This window comes from Lampetra planeri, unplaced genomic scaffold, assembly GCF_965212315.1.
Source record: "Lampetra planeri unplaced genomic scaffold, kcLamPlan1.2.h2 scaffold_1027, whole genome shotgun sequence".
Classification (NCBI taxonomy): Eukaryota; Metazoa; Chordata; class Hyperoartia; order Petromyzontiformes; family Petromyzontidae; genus Lampetra; species Lampetra planeri.
In genome coordinates, this window is record NW_027613736.1 from 3,047 (window position 1) to 20,803 (window position 17,757).

The 17,757-nt window shown below is 41.7% G+C and overlaps 1 protein-coding gene and 1 non-coding gene across 2 annotated transcripts; one reads left to right on the forward strand and one right to left on the reverse strand.

Annotated features, from left to right (window-relative positions):
• Positions 1–4,764: 4,764 nt before the first annotated feature.
• TRNAE-CUC (transfer RNA glutamic acid (anticodon CUC)) lies at positions 4,765–4,835 on the reverse strand. Its single transcript has one exon. It is a non-coding gene; the product is annotated as a tRNA-Glu (tRNA).
• Positions 4,836–6,867: 2,032 nt separating this feature from the next.
• On the forward strand, positions 6,868–16,590 carry LOC144738498 (nuclear receptor coactivator 7-like). Its single transcript, XM_078621515.1, is given in 23 exon segments — positions 6,868–6,905; positions 9,414–9,572; positions 11,142–11,209; positions 11,811–11,881; positions 11,987–12,094; positions 12,394–12,519; positions 12,634–12,684; positions 12,686–12,781; positions 12,784–12,821; positions 13,345–13,466; positions 13,620–13,923; positions 14,191–14,225; positions 14,375–14,403; positions 14,405–14,467; positions 14,470–14,549; positions 14,820–14,871; positions 14,873–14,968; positions 15,591–15,626; positions 15,628–15,717; positions 15,808–15,960; positions 16,086–16,181; positions 16,260–16,330; positions 16,455–16,590. Coding segments are annotated over 23 exon segments (2,118 nt in total).
• The last annotated feature ends 1,167 nt before the right edge of the window (positions 16,591–17,757 follow it).

Sequence of the window (17,757 nt, forward strand, 5' to 3'; positions counted from 1 at the left end):
AGATAAAACAAATGTGTTTTAAAAATTTTAAGGACAGGCTCAAATCAAGGTTTAAATCATGAAAACATTTTTTTTCATGATTTAGATTACATGAAGAGAGCAAGTGAGGGACACAAACAGCACAAATTATACGACGTGACAAACTATATTAACAACGTCACTGTAATGCAGAGTAAGGAAGTAAGTTTATTGGCTCAACGTCTTGTGGGTAATGACAATAACGAATCAAATTTTACTTTGAACTGGTCGCAATATGCAAAATCCTGGAGGATCTATATCAATAAACATTTTCTCACTTGTGGAAATGTAATTCCTGCTGCTGATTTTATTGGTTGGAAACAACTGTGCAGCACTGAAGTCCGGCACCTTTAATGACCACGGTTTGAAACTATGTAAGCAAGACATCATAGTGTGAAACACCGTCCCAAGATGGCGGCGCTGTTGACATGTACTGAGAAGCGGGAAGGCAACATCTAGTCTATATATATATTTATGACCGGGTAATCAACAAGCAGAATACCCACAATAGACTGAGATGAAAATGTGTGTCATTACTCTAACCAGAGATAGAGGGCGCAAATATTAGGAAATGTTTCCTATGACTCATGTGAGCTTGTATGCTCACATACAAACGTATGCTTTTTTTTTTTATTGGAGGACAATGGACGTTGATCTTTTCTGTCAAAAACACTCAAGGGTGTTTTTCTGTACACAAAACATTCTACGTAGGAAATATTGTGCGTGTTAGCACGTGCGTGTGTGTGGTGCGTGTGTGTGTGTATGTGTGTCAGTGCCATGTTGTCTATAGTTTACAGGGAATCCATCAAAGCTTATCATTATAAGTAAAACATGACAGAGTGGACAAAATGTCTTATGCGTCGCCAGACCTGGCTATCTAACCGCACGCATATCTATGATGATGGGACTGATGTGGCGCCTGGCTTTGACTAAGCAGAGTCTGAGTGTGAGATTGGGGGTGTATGTATAAGTGCACACAGACACATTACACACAGGAACACACACATCAAAAAAGAACACACTCCAGACACAGTAAGCACACACACACACACACACACACAGTTGACTTTAACATGGTCCTTAATATCTTTAGCCTAGTTACAGCACATTGCTTTTAGACTACGTCAAAGTCAATTTATCATACAATCATACAGACATAATAGTGATTCAAACAGGAATTTACAGCTGTAAATTGACTGGACAATTGTTGCTGAGGCTCGAAGATTAAACCTATAGACTGAGCAAAGCCTGGATTTTTCATCATTCATGGAAAGTGATCGTTAAAACAAGACAAGCCTTTTATGGCTGATGAGCTCAGAGGAGCATTAAAGTGTGCTCTGGGTGATGTATTAGTAAAACCGATAGTAAAGTAATAGGTCATGATCTTTACTCACTACGCAATGAGACTTCTGGCATATGACCCACAACGTCTTACGATGTTGGGGCCAAACATGTCTTGGGAAATAAGTAAATGTGTCTGTATTTCAATTTTTATCTTCTACGGATCTTTTTTGCATTAGCTTGAAGGTTTTGTCTGCTGTGTTTGGTTCAGCTGGTCGGCTCCTCTACGTGTTACAACACCACTGATAAGCACGGTAAACAACCATGCACTGTTTTGCGCTCCTACCATGATCATGTGACCAAAAAATGCTGATTAGAAGGTGCGTGTATGCTCTTCGGATGGTGATATTGTTATTTTTATGGCATCTTCAATTTGGGGTTTTTTTAGCCCCTTTTTTTTTTTGTTTTAGTCGCTCACACTCTCTTGGATATAGGTTTTAAGAGTTGAAAACGTCAACACTGATAACCTTTTTCCCTGCTACTCAGTGCCTGGGTCAAGGGTGCATGTGCTGTTGGGCCTCTTTCTGGGTTGGCAGATTGATAGTGGGTGTATGGTGTACAGTAAAGAGCTGTTTAAAGTATATCTCAGGCACTTTCATTTTCTGGACTAGCTCTATAAACTGGTAACCAAGCCTGTGTGTGTGTGTGTGTGTGTGTTGTGTGTGGTGTGGTGTGTGTGTGTGTGTGTGTGTGTGTGTTGTGTGTGTGTGTGTGTGTGTGTGTGTGTGTGTGTGTGTGTGTGTGTGTTACCTCCATACTGTCTGGACTCTCAAAAAGTAGGTATCACCGTCAAACATATTTAAAAACTTTTATCATAGTTCAACACACACATTATGTCGCATTTAAAATGTTTACAACGTAAAGTAAATAACCCGTAAGTTACAAATTAACTAATTACATATGTTTCTCAAGCCTTAAAGGAAATAGTTTCAAATTACTGCTTTAGTGGTTATTATTTAGTGGTCATTCTTTGGGTTGGCACATAAATATCAGCAATGTCTAGGATAAAAAAAAAAAAAAAAAAAAAGATTGTGGCAAAATCTAAAGATCGCAAATGAGTTGCAACTTAGTTCCTGCCAGTGGCAGGGATCACCAAAGCTCCCTACAACATGATATATTATTATGAAGAAAGCAGTAGACTATTATCGGTCTTGATTTGTTAAGAATTTGGAGCTTGGCCATACTAACTGTGTCCAGTGTTTTGCAGATTTTCAAAGTAGCTTGGGAGTCAACCGCTGCCACTGATAGGATTACCCTCATTTCAACTGATATAAATTTATATAAATATCTAGAGAATGCAGAAACTAGTTAATATGACACAAATAATACATTACTTTGCCGAGTGTGACATGATAGAACTATAAATATACTGTCTATTTTAGATGTTTACCACATGTGGCCTTTAGCTAATTTTGCTATGTTTATTAGCTTAGACAACTTAACAATAAACAGCAGCCACAGCCATCCAAAACAAGTGAAAGCATAATTCAACTGAAATGTTAACAGAGCCAAAAATACATTTGAAATGTATTATAAATGAAGGGAACAAAAACAGAAAAAGTCATTTAGTCTTCAGTTTCATTGGACCAAGATCTATTTAATCTAGTTCCAGTTTGTCTGAACCGTCATGCTCATCTGTCATTTTCAGACTCTCAGCCTTTTGCTGTCATTAGCTCTATTACTATATCTTTTTCCCCCTCAAATATTTATTGTCCCAATTGAATTGGTGCACAATATTATGTCTTCTTTCAAACAAAATAGGACAAATCAACTGTCTAGTTGAAGGGTTTGTGGTTAAATATAACTTGCCTTTCTTGCACAGGATTTTCCCCCGTTCAAATGAGTAACGAGCCCCCACATATCCTATCAATCATCATTTGTGTGAAAAATGTTTGGTCACTGTTTTAGGTTTTGCAGCTTCTGAAATACCACAGTGTACTTGAAGTTATCAGTGGTTGTAGTCTAAGCTAGAAGTTGTATGACGTCCAAGCAAAATGATTTTAAATCTGCCTCAAGGGCTTTCCTGGGTCAGACCTTTGTAACAGTTTCAAAAGATTGAAAGAAGATAACACTTTGACATACAGCCGTAATGAATGGAAATCTCTCATATGTATTTTGTATGTACCATCTAAGACACTCATACTGCACATGTGAGTATTTCTGTCCTCTTTGGTGTATAATTTAGTGCTACCTTTTACACTTTTTTTCATGTTTACAAGATCTCAGCACCAGCACCTCAAACCACCTCCATCAAACCAACAGCATGTACATTGCTGTTGGTTTGATTCCTCGATAATATTAATAACCATCTCATTTGACCACAAACTTCATTGACCATACCATCAACAACTTCTTATATTAGAGTCTAAAATGAGATAGCTGGACACATAGGTTGTAAGCTCAGGCCTGCTATAGGTTTGATGACTGAAGATTTCTGAAAGCTTCATTTTGAAAGTATTATAGGAATTAGTCTAAAGTTTACGAGACCCTTTATTTATTCTAGATTCAGTCAACTATTTTGTCTTAGTTTTACCCTTATCGTTGCTTATTCATTCAAAAATTCCTTTTAAAGCCCTTAGAGCAAAGGACGTACAAACAAAGTGAAGGAAAGAAACAAGGACTGATTATGGCTGTGTGATTGCTGAGGTTACAGGGACACTCTGATTACCGTGAAGGGGGAGATGAAGCCCTGAGACTCGAGGTCCCTGCCAACACAAACCCAGTTCCCAATTACAGTCCCCTATAATCCTTTGCTCCAAAAAGTGTATTCAAGGGGGTGGGTAGTAGTGAGAGTCTGTTACAGGCTGAAGGAGGGACATTCCGGCGCCATGGCGATCCCTTAGACAACTATCTCCTCTCTAACAATGATAGTGCCTGTCAAAATAATTGCCAAGATACATAGACAGAAACTGGTTAACTCTTACACTGTTCAATCAGAGGGCATGTTACCAACATCTCTGCCCCATGTTCACACTTTTGTTCTTTTTTACCTTCATTTCAAACAGACCTACATTTTATTAGCCAATGTGGATGGTTTACATTATAATTACATACAAGTTGAATTATATAGATATATGTAGAGCATATAAGTGGTGAAACTGACACTTTCATGCATGTTTTTCTGAGGTGTGTAGATGTGTGTGTGGGGGGGTGATATCTTTGAATATCATGAATATTGTCTGTTTTATGAGACAATGTGTGGAATTTAGTGCCATCTAGTGGCTATATATCAACCTCACCTCACCTCACCTCTCCCTCAACAAGGTACTGCTGACGGGGGATTTCATATATTTATAGATGACCAAGCAGTATAAAATATTCGAGTATGAAAAAGCTGTGTTTCCATGTTACGCCGAGACAATGCTTCCACAAGACTGAGCTTGTTTGTCTTAAAAAGAAAAGATGTTCCCTGACCGGGAATCGAACCCGGGCCGCGGCGGTGAGAGCGCCGAATCTAACCACTAGACCACCAGGGACTTGTGGAAAATTGTCTTCAGTGACGTAAAAGACTCTCACCAGTGAATGTCATAGGCAGATCGGTGAGCTAAGTGGGTTGTTTAGTTGTGCTTTACCCCGTACACGACACCAGAGGGCGGAAGCAACGAGCTTCAATTCAGCTGTGGTGGAGGATGCGCGCAAGGTATGTCCAGTGCAATTTTAGCTAAGCTACCTGTTTTGTGTGTTACACGGCGCATGGATTCGCATTAGTACACCAGTGTATAGTTTTACCGGTATGGCAAACTGCAAGACGCTCATATACCTTATTAGAATCGGGAGGGGTGTCGACTGCATGGGCTGATATTTCCGTAGTATTCCCACCAGGTTTGTATTGTCTTGTAAACATACTGGCTAGCTTAGGGCATTAGCATCAGCTGCGATAGTGGACCTTTGGTCTGTTTATTCAACCAGGCGGTTGCACGGATTTTTAACTACAGCTTGGTTGGGTACTTGTCTGTTTTATTGTTGCCGTTTGAAGAAGCGCTTGGTTCATGTATGAGAATACGAAGCCAGGTCCTGCAAACTAAAGTAGAAGCTCAGTGGTGGTATGGTCGTTTTTTTTTTTTTCAATTTTCGTCGATTGTAGTTTTCCCGTTATGTAAGAGCTTCAGTACACGTGTGGATCAATCTCAGTTGGCTAATTCTGGGTGTGTGCTGTGAGACTGGCGTTTACATTCGTTTTAATCCTGCTACGGCACAGCTAGCTAGTATTGCAGCCGCGTCATGTTAATACCTTCTGCTCCCTGTTGTTTTCTGTGAGCACCATTCCACAATGAAACTTAGCGAAGACAGCGTGAACTATGAGCAGATGCTGTCTGCTTCTGTTCCAGATTCAGTGTTGCCAGGTGGGAAATGTAGGATTATCAGTACCAGAGACTCACAATTATCTTATTATGAGGGAAATTATCGTACACCCGTCAGAATCGAGATAACAACAGCGATATGTGCTTCCGTGTCGAAGCTTCGAAGCGTTGTCAAGTAATTCATTTTTTCGTGAAATGCGTATGGAGGCTTGCAGGGGCCGCTGCTAGCCACTTTGCTGCCCTAAGCACGATTGCATTCTGATATATACATATGTATGTATGTGTGTGTGTGTGTGTGTGTGTGTGTGTGTGTGTGTGTGTGTGTGTCTATCACCGGTAAACAATGATGACATTTCTTGCAGCTACTGTCATTGTTGTCATTGACCTATTATATAGTGCATGCACTGAAAAAGAAATCACTACATTAAATCGCCAACAATTCTATTAATTCTGTATTCCGTAATGTCAGCATTCACCAGGACTTGCTCCTGTAGAATACATTGTATTCAGCCAGTGGTGTAGATAAGTGCACTTGTCGTGTATCATTGCGTTTTCGTTGAATTGGCACATATTCAGTCTGGGCTGCTTGGAGTCTGCATTCGTCGAGCTATTATGAAAATTGACGGATTTTTTTTTTTTTTTTTTTTTTTTACAAGCTTCGAAGTCGGAGCAGCACATCCCGTGAACCACAGCTTCAAAGCTCGGTTTGACGTGGAAAAACGTCACGTGACCAATGATGTATTAAGCAGTGACTGCTTTGGTCGCCTGTGAAACCTTTCATGGAGTGATCAAATTATAGTACATTTGGCTTTTTGGGGGATAAGTGATCTTATGTCCTTCAGGGTTCAAAGATGTCATGCAAATACCATAATTACGACAAATCGCTGTCCAGAATGGTGTGTTTTTTTTTATCCTGTTGCCCAACTATTGTCATCAGAGTGAACAACTTGATATTATAGGAGGCTTTCATCACTTCACTTAGGCTGGTGGGGCTTCGACATGGGCTTCCTGCTGTTGACTGAGACATCCAGTGAACTTGCCAAACCCGCATGTGTGTGTGTGTGTGTGTGTGTTTTCTTTACAGGAACAGAAACGAGTGTGACAGCCCAGTGTGATCTTCTCTAAATCGTGTCTGCTGTCTAGCACACAGTGAATGGGTGTAGGTGGAAAGTTTTTATGGGTGAGCTTGTCTAGGGACTCTGGCCTGATGGAAAAGAGAGACAGAAAGCCAGGATATTTCGCCAGGTAAGGAAGCATTGAATCTGTGTTTATTGCATTTCATTTCGACAAATAGATGATATATTGATGATATATTCATCAAGTCCCAATGGGGCTGTGTTCTGCCATGAATCAACATCACTCAAATCAAAGGTAACTGCTCAATCCTGCACAATATTTTCAGTGGGGCTGACATGCTGAATCCTGCAAGCACTGGCATTTGCATCATCACAGGAATTTTTGATTTAATGACAGTAAATTTACACTATGTTGCTTATCTAATGTGTCTGCTAATCACTATATACCCCTAATACTAATTAGATGCTTGTGATTAGTTGTCAGACTGTATGCTGATGTGACATGGTAGCATATTGTATGTTAAACCACGACTAGTATGAAACGTTAGTATAGTTTTGATTGTATATTGCTCACTTGTAGGTCTCACTTAAATAAACTAACATATTTACCATCAATCTCAGGCACTGCATTGAATTATAAGCATCACACATTATTCTAATTTTATATATAATTAAATGAAATTACATTTTTTATATATAATTTGGTCAAAATTATATCTGAGAGCATGATGAATATCAGAAAGTCAATTAAATGGTGTAGTTCTTCATACCCAAACATTATTCTGAAGACATGTCCTGGATTTATACCACAGCGAAAGGGTCACATGTCACAAGTCATTAAACAAAGTTGTACCAGTCATGAATAGTACGTTCAAAGTGAGGTTTTTCCATCATGGTCCATGTGCCTCTGGACAATTAGCAACTCATCATTTATTCTCACCTCTTCTGAATCATGGATCACATTGTGGGCTGACTGAGTTTGTACTGAATGTCAAATTGGACTTGTGCAGCAGTGATGTGTGGAAAGAGGCTTGCCATGGTCACGGTGCATATACAGACACTGGAAAGTTCTGAACAAAGAGCTCCCCTCCCTCTCACTACACGCACACACTGCTGGCAGGGTGCTCAGTTGAGTGAATAATGAATGCAGATAAACATGATTTAGTTGTGCATGTTCTGTCTAAAAGACCCTAATGACAAGTCAGGGCGTGACTACTTCTTTTGTTTTGTATTTATTGTATGCCCTGGCCTCTATAATGTTGTATCATGTTATTCCAATATTGAATAATACATTTAAAACTAACAATTAAAACCAGCATAGAACTAATTGTTCAAAGCAAACTAAGCTTAGAACAGACACTATGACTTAGATGTACCAACATTTTAGTTAGTGAGGCCCCATGTTCTGCCTGGGGGAGGTGGTATCATGCTTTTTTTCTGCGTTTTGATTACTGTAAGTCCCTTTTCCTTGCAATTATGATTGGAATTGACTCACGGTAAAAATTGGGGGTGTGAAGGAAGGAGGAGGGCGGAAATACCTCCTGAGTAATGTCTGATGTTGTTGAGAATCTGTCTGCAGATTCCTGAGCAAATGCTCAGCGTCTCAGTCAGTGGGAGAGTGGCCTGAGGCTGTGGGAGAGGGATGAGCTGTGTCTGTCTGCAGTTTTATCGACCCACTCTCCCTTTCCATTAAAGCACTTGGAACACTCGCTGCTCTTTTCGTTTCTCCTGACTTATTCTTTGTTCAGGCCTGCGTACGTTCAAACTACCCCGAAGCATTAGATAAATCGATTTGATGTCATGCTTTGCAGTATACCCATACGTAGTTAAAGTTTCCCATTGAGCATGCATTTGTAGCACTGTGCCCTCTCTGCACTGTTAATGATCCAGTGAACGCCCCCCTAACAGCATGACGTTCTCCTACACACTGAGAAAGAGGAATCTACCACTGACACAGCTAATTAAGAGAGCGTATCACACTCAATGAGTGCTTACTTTGTACAGAAATAAAGAATCAAACACTAAAATCTCTTGCAAAGGAAGTTTTGATGACATGAGCCAATAACGAGGAGGAACAACCTTGTTTTTGCAGATGGGTCGAGAGTCGTTCATAGTACATGGACTGTCACAGAGCTGTTTGAAGTCAATCATCTTGGTCAGTTCATATGGCTGCACTACACCATTAGACGTTAGCTGTATGGACGGTGGACTTGGTGGTAAAACAGCAAGTCGTCATTACAGTAGCTATGCCACTCGCCACACAAATACAAAGTGTGATGTATCAAACACGTTTCACAGCGTTGTTGCATAGTTGTGTTTGTGACACTGTGAGGGTTATCTTATGTGTTGATTTAGTGTGAAGTACTCCTTCCTTGATGCCCCCCCCCCCTTTTGGTTACAGTTTGATAGCTCAGTGATTAGAACAGAACATTTAATTTCACCTTTGGCCAACAAGTTTTCAGTCTATTTTCTTCCTTTGGGTTTTGCCGTTTTACAGAGTGCACCAGGATTTGTATTTGAGTCACATCAGATACAGCAATGGTTCTTAAAGAATGAACTCCCGTTATAACCCACAATTATCATCATCAAACTGTCTTTTTGTTATACCCCGACTGGCAGAAATTGCACTCTGTTCCAAATGTTCACCGAAATGTTTTTCATTTTCGCATCCTGTCAGGCTGAAGAGGCGGAGACAGCTGAAACAGAGCCAAGCGGAGAAGAATGCAAACGAACAGAGCTCGGTGGTCATCTCCTGTTCTGACAACCCAAATGACAACGAACGCTACAAGAAGTCGGACGTACAGAGAGCAACAGTCAAGACACCTGGGGGGCTCCGGTAACACCTGCAGCTGAAGCACAAATATTATGTTTGAATTGTCAGAGGTGAACAAACATGGCATCCTCAGTACAACAGCACCTCACAGATTTCATCTGTGGAACTGGATAGGGTTTTAATTTGCTTAAATCATGTTTAGGAAACAGATCAGCGTCTGATTCTATACAGGCCACATTTTAATAGTGGTTTCCTGTCTGTTGCACTAAAGGTAGATTGCGTTTAAATATTGTTTTCTTGTGTTTTTATTTCATTGACTGTTCCCTGAATTATATGCCACACACTAATCATCTGCCTTTACTCACATTTTGTGTTGAGTCATCCCTTTTTGCTTTTTCTTTTTTTTTTTTTTAAGAGGATGTTGCATAACCTTCCTGGACTGTACCTACAGTTGATGACCCCTTGTACCAACGGTTGTTGTAGGTGTTTAAATCACAATAGAATGTTACATTTCGCAAGCTCAGCAAAAAAAAAAGGTCAAACCAGTACAAACACGCATCACACACATTTAGATGTAATTACTTAATTTAATTTTCAGCGTTAGAACCTTATTAATTCTTTGCAGAGATTCCCTGAGGGAAAATTCAGTAGATGAAGAGAAATAATATAAGGTGTTTCATGTGTAAGAAAAGTTGGAAGAAGAGCACACAAAGGTTAAAAAGTAAACCCTTAAACAGTGTTCATCATTCAACACACAATTAATTAGATCTATTAAAAAAAAAAAAAGAAACAAACTCAAATCACAACAACACATCACACACACATAGACTTAATTAGAAAGTTGTAGAATATGGACCAAATATCTGGGGCCAAAAACTCTAAGCCAGTCCAATTTACTGGTAAATCAATATAACATACAAAATATAACCCACAACTACTTCTCTCTAGGGTCATTTGTGGATTCTACATTATGATTTTTGTTAATTGGATGATAGTATGGGTGTGCTGCCGTTTGCAGTTGTATAAATCTAACTCTTTCAAATTGATATTTTTGATGGTTGCTAAAAAATTATGTAGTGTGTATCAATTTGTCATGATGCGGTAAATCAGGTTTGGACTAGCAAGAAAAGTACTGACTCTGTGCTTTTAACTAGAACATGTGTCTGGATGTACTGCTAGACACAGGCCAGAGAAATACTAGTAAATTAGTCCCATTTTGTTTAGAAATGAAATGAGTCTGGTGTTCAAGGCAGAGTTCAGAGCAGAGACAGCTGGAGAAGCAGAGAAATAAAAGGGGTCACCGAGTGGGGGTGCTAATAGTCTGTGCGTGCTTGGCAAGAGAAAAATGCACTTTGACACTTTGTCGGCCTGCAAAAAGGGTTGAATAGTGTCAAGCGATAATTGCCTCAGTGTTTAGATGACGGCTAAAGAACCACTGGTACTGAATCAAAAGGCAGTTAACTATAGTTTATGTACAGGGTTCTCTGTCCCTGTGCTTGTTTAATGTTTTACTCAAATCATGAAACCTATAACTCTCACAGTCAAGTTGCAGTCTACAGCAATCATGAGATGGTGTTGTCATGTATGTTCAAGCATATTCTAGAAACTTTGCAACCATTCACTTGAAAACAGGACTGCTGCGGGCATGGGTGGTCTCAAGCTCCTATGTTCAGGAGGGGGTTTAAATAGCGTAGTACCTGGTCAGACCACCAGAGGTCCAACTCTACAGTGTAGACTTGCCATTCTTTTTGGTAAAAGTTTCTGCAGCTCAGCTGCTAATGAGAACTAAGAGGAGAGAACACATCACTCCAGTTTTGTCTGCTCTGTTCTGGCTTCCAGTCAAATTTAGAATTGACTTCAAAGTCCTCTTACTAATTTTTAAAGCTCTAAATGGTAGAGGACCAAGATCTGTCACTAACTCCCTCCATCAATGTTTGCCCACACGGTTCACATGTTCGACTGCTGGTTTACTGGAAGTTACATGCAAATCCACTAAAAGAGTTGGAGATACACCGTTTGTTTGTTACGGTCCAAAGCTGTGGAACACACCAGACATCAGGGAAACCAGTTCTTAAAATATTTTTGACACAAAGCTTATTTATGCTCATTTATGTTGAACTTTGAGCTGCATGAAAGATGTGTGTATGAAAGATGCAATACAAAGAAATGTTTTTTTTTATTAATAATAATTCTAATAATAATAAAAATGTTGTCATTTCCAGATAAAATGCCATCTTTTATTGGCTCTGAATATTTACTGAAAAATTCTATTTTCAATTTTTTTTTCTCTTTCGTATCCAGATGATGGCTGTAAGAGTAACAATCCGGCAAGAGGGGAGAAAAAAGGCCCGCCTGGTACAGTGGAGTTCATTGTAAGCAAATCCCATTTTAATAAGCTGGTACTGACTTATTATCGGCATGGTTGCGTATATGTTTTTCAGGAACACATTTCATGCAGCTGATATATCCGTTTGCAGGTGGGGCCGACTGATACCCTGAACAGCATTGCACTCACGTTTAACATCACCCCAAACAAGCTGGTCCAACTGAACAAACTCTTCTCACACAGTGTCTATCCTGGTCAGGTGAGAACATTGTCTCATCATCCAGCATCATTCTCCACGTTAGGACGAGCTGACCATTGTCTGTCCAATGTGGTTACAGAAGCTGTTTGTCCCAGAATTGACCCAGTCAGAAACAGATGGAACGTCTCCATCCCTTACAAATGGTTCCACTGAGAAGGCGTCACGTGTAAGTGTGAACTGGAGATTGTGCATATATTACCTGGTAAACAATGTTTCAGTGTTTGCTCTTCTCTGACATAAACATTGAGCAGCAAATGTAAATCTAACTGGTTATCTGATGTGGCTGCATCGTCCTATAGGATGGCGTTCCAAGCTGTCGGTCAATGAGGTCGATCCAGCGTGAGCTTTCACCACATTCCGAGGATGAGAGCCCAGCAACAGTCAAATTCATCAAGATGAGCTGCAAATACTTCACTGATGGAATGGTGGGGAGCTTTGATGGAATGAACTCAACACTGAACACAACTGGTTCAGTCGTTGACTTCAGTTGGTCGTCATCCTTGTTGACATCTTCATCCAACACCATGTGTGCTCTTCAGGGAGTGGTGGGAGGTGTACTCATTGTGACGCCCAACAACATCATGTTTGACCCCCCACAAGTCTGACCCCCTGGTCATTGAGCACGGTTGTGAGGACTACGGTCTCATCTGCCCCATGGAAGAGGTGGTTTCCGTTTGCGTTGTACGATGACGGTGTCCCGTATGAAGCTCAAAGATGTCCTACCATCGTAAGAGATTCCCACCACCTTGCCTCTGTTGTTTTCCTGCTTTGGCAACCATCCTTCCAACCCTCCTTTCTCCTTTCGGTTCATTGTGTGTCCCCTAAACTTTATGCACATGATAAATTTTACAGATTTAGATCTGAAGCTGATGGCTCATAAGAAGGAACCTTGAGTTAGCTTAGCACCGTGTCTTTGACACTCTGAAGACAACATGATACTTACAGCCAGATCATTCTGTAGGTCTCAGTCAATGAATCCGTATTCATGGAGCGTTTTTTCTTTCATTTAGAGGTTATGCTACTTTCATTATTTGTTCTGTTTTAGATCGGGGTCGTATTTTACATCACATTTGTTTTCAAGTTTTTTTGATCATGTATCATTTCTGTGGTACCTTTTTTCTTTTTTTCATTTGTTTCCCCCCCCCTCCCCCTTTTTGTTTCCATCCTCATTTGCGGTGCGGTGTGTGTGGTCACCCCCACCTCATGACCCTGCAGAGACCTACCCCCAGGATCTGTTGTCCTGTGTACAGGCCAGGCGAGTGGGAACAGCTCCCATCAGAGCAGGACCTAAACCCCTTTAGCCGCTATGAGGCACTGGGTCCAAAGCAACCCATCATGTTGGACGACATTGAATCGGCCATGTCAGAAACAGGTAAGGTGTAACAAGGTGTGTGATGTGATGGGTTGTTTTTTGCACCTGCCAGGTATCGAGTTAAAAAAAAAAATGGACATTTTAGAAACCAATCAAATAACAATCAGAACATGATATTGGGGTCAAATGGATGGATTCTTTTTCTAATCCCAGATGGCAGAGAAGGGGAGCAGACCGAGAAGACGCCGTCAGATGAAGGATTCACTGAACTGGAGCCCACCCTGAATGTGAGCATGGAGAAGACAGAGGACACTTCCTCCAAAACACCCAGCGTTGTCAGCAGGGACCAGCAAGACCTCCAAGGACCAAACTGCCCTAGCAGAGGAGACTTCCAGGACAAGTCTATATGTCAAGCTACAGGGAAGCCAGATGATGAAGAGGATGAGGGTTTAGCTCAGAACAGCTCCATAGAAGACGCAGAGTCGATCCAGTCGTCCTCAGAGACTGAAAAAACAGGGTGACTCGCATGTCAAACCCTCAGTCCAGGATGTCACTGAAATAAAAGACATCGAATCCAAAGGGACAGAAGAGCTGCTAAACGGGTGTCGATGATAAAAGACTCAGCACTGTACAGGACCGACACAGGAAGTTGAGCCTGGACAAGGCTTCAGCGGTTTGTGGAGACTCCTGTCCTGAGAGACAAAGCCCAAACGTACCGACAAAGGCTGTTGAACTCAGTGAGGAGGACAGACAGAAACAATCCTACGAGGCAGAGGTGAAAGTCATGGCTGATGGAGAGGATTCAAGCTCCAATCGAGGGTCAGAAGACCTTTATCTGTCTTAAGCTGTATGTTTCATGTCCATGTAACACTGATGTCGGTGGTTGAACCATCACACTTGTCAGATCTTGCGGGTGGTGTTCAGGAGTCGTATGAAGAAAGTGAAGTAAACTCGTTTTCTCTCCTTAGATATGCTTTGTTCTTCAGAGGAGAAGAGTAAAAAACCCACCTATGTTCCTCTGCTTCAAAGTGGGAAAGCCAATGAGGAAGTTCCTTTGCCACGAGGATGACCTCTAGCCCTGCAACACACTTTAGGGGGGTTGGGAAAGCAGCCGGAGTACTGGTTTGCAGTTCCACAAGAAAGGTGAGATGATGTTGGATACTGAAATTCCAGCTACGCGCATCTTTTCTATGAAAGCTGCAGGAAAGGAATAATCACCCAAAAGCTGTCTGAACCCCCCCCCGCCCCCCGCGATGAGCTGGTGACTCGTCCAGGGTGTACCCCGCCGTTCGCCCGCTCGGCTCCAGCGCAACCGCGACCCGTAACGGGAGCAAACTGATAAATGAAGTCTTTGAAAAGAGTGAGTGAAGCATTGTTTGTCCACTAACGTACCTTGTTGTTTGTGTGTTCCAGAGTGGACCATTTGTACGCATTTTTTGTTCAGTGGTCTCCCGATGTTTATGGAAAAAGAGGCTAGAGAGCAGGGCTTTGTCGTGGTGGAGAAAGATGAGCTGAATATGATCGACAACTTTTTCAGTGACCCTGCGTCTTGCAGCTGGGAGGTGAGATTCAGAGTTGGCTGTAAACCTGGATTGATATCATCACTACTGCTCCCAAGTGATACTTCTTAGGCTATGTCCACACGTACCAAAACATTTTTTTCCTCTGTTTTCCTTGGCACCAGATGAAGAATGTTTCCAAATACAGTAGATCCACTGGAAGCGACTTAACAAGCTGTAGTTCATACTCCAGGGCTGTAGGTGGCACTGAAATTCCTCAAAAATGAACCAGAACCATCCAAAAAAAAAAGTTATAAAAAAGTTAGCGGTAATAAGATCCTCTCACTTTTGGGGGCTGTCACCTGAAGTAAAGAAAGAAAACCCAGAATAACAGATGTCAGAGCGGAAAGTTCACGTCAGCTGAGCAAATTCAAAATTCATCCAGTATACGATTTTTGACATAAAAAAACTGAGCGGAAAATTATTCTTATCTTGTTGGAGTTAGTGCTGTAGCAAGAGCCGCTCCCTTTCAGTCGCTATCGCTTGAAGTAAAACAAAACAAAAAACACTGACAGCAGTTTGATATCATGGTCTTTCAAATGTCTGCTCCAGAGATGATGATGATGATGATGATGATGGTCTATCTTCCACTGCTCACTCGCTGATGTACTTGCTTTGCACCCAGATTATCACGGTCGATGAGGCCAAGCGTCGTCAGAGTTTGGGGCAGCTGTGACGGTGACTTCTCTTTGGATGGACTGCCCGTCATGAGCGACCCCAGCAATCTGCTGCAGGACACTCACGTCGAGAAGGTACATTAACCATCCCGACCAGCCGTAAAACTCACAAAGAAATGCTCCAGTTTGTGGGCTAATTAGCGTTCTGGTCTGATGGCCTGCCAGCTTGCCTGTCGGCTGCCGGCTCGCGTCCAGGGTTACCCATGGAGACTGGCCTACAGCACCGTGAAACACGGCACCAGCCTCAAGACGCTGTACAGGAACCTGGCCGATGTGGACGGTCCAGTGCTGCTGGTTATCAAAGACATGGGCCACAAGGTTCACTTTTGTAGAATTTTAAGGCGTGCTCTGGTTGGCTATTGGTATTTAAAGTATAATGTAATGACTTTTTGTTTGTAGAAAATTGAAGTCAATCTAAAGGTGGATCGTGACTTGTATTGCAGGTATTTGGTGCATTTTCGACTCATCCCTTCAGAGTGAGTGAACACTGCTATGGCACAGGAGAAACGTTCCTCTATAGCTTCTGTCCAGAGATCAAGGTTTGTGCAAAACTGGTTTTAACACATTACATGTTTTAATAACACTGTGAGCAAGGAAAACTGACTTCCTGTTTTCAGGTGCACCGCTGGACAGGGGAGAATTCTTACTTTGTGAAAGGCAACACTGACTCTCTGCAGATGGGAGGGGGGTGGGTACGTACCGGTGCTGTTGGTTAATATTATGACTATTATCATTCACCTAGGGACATGAATGTGTCGTTTTCACAGCCGTCATTCTGTTTTGTCTTCCCAATGCCCCTGATTCCTCTGCAGTGGTCATTTGGGTCTGTGGTTGGACGCCGAGCTGTACAGAGGCTCCACCACCAAATGTGCCACCTTCAACAACCAGCCGCTCTCCGACCAGCAGGACTTCACCATCCACAGTCTGGAGGTCTGGACCTTTGAGTAGTCCTGTCAGCTTCAGCGTCTATATTCACTTGCCGCTCGTCAACCCTCAAACACCCCTAGAGTATATTATGCACCACTGGGAGTTCAACTGAGCTGCCTGTAATGACACTAAATGTCTTAGTGAGGGAAAGCAGACACACTGTTTTTATTTTGGCTGCAAACCGGTGTGTTGTCTGTTCGTGTCAATGGTCCGAGCCTGGGCTGGTATCTCTGGCAGGTACATAGGCCCCTTTGTGTCTGACCCGTCATCTCTTCAGAGGTGTGGCAATGTGTTTATCGGTTGCCTTATGCATTCAACCAGACGTCCAGCTTTCCCAGCATGCCTTACCACCGTAAGCTTAGGAGAGAGGGGAGACGAGGCTGTAAATGCTGCTGCTGCTGCTGCTGCTGTTACTGCTGAGGTTCTCTGCAGAGAAAGTTATTAACTGACTAATGGGCCGTGTCATGAACGGACAGCTGTTTTTTTTTATGACACTGTGACTGCGATGTGCAAATCAGCAGAGAGGATAGGTCATCTTTCCACCATCAAATGAATCCAGAACGTGGCAAATGTTTACATGTTGCACTTCCTTTCAAGGCCATCTCTTCTTTGGAGTTCTAAGCCAGTTGAATCTGTCCGGATGCATTTCCTCATCAGCAAGCAGAAAGTTTGCAGTGACCAAATATTTCCCTCTAAGTTTATATTTGTTCATTTTTTTATAGAATGGTTTTTATTTTTATTTTATATTGTTTTTACAAAGAGTTTTCTTTTAATAGTTGTACTTTTATAGAAATGTTGTGTTTTAAATATTTCTGTTCGTGATCGGAGCCATCAAGAGACCTGGCGTTACCTGACAAGCACTAGACGTGACCATATCTGTTGTGTTCATATGTATCGCTGACTGATTTTATCACTGTTTGTGATTCGTTGGTCTTGTTTTAGACAGTTACAGCCCTGCAGAGGTGAAACAAGATGTCGCTTTGCACTGCTGGATTATTAAACAGCCCCTGCTGTACTGTGGACCTAATGAAGCATCTGTTAAATTGTTACTGAATGTTGTCTGAGCACCTCTACAAGAGGGACGCCACCTGTCCAACCACAGGCTGGCCTTTGAGTCACTTAAAAAGGGTGAGAAAAGGGATAATCTGTTGGTTTTATTGCACTCTGAAATGCCACTAAGTAGAATTC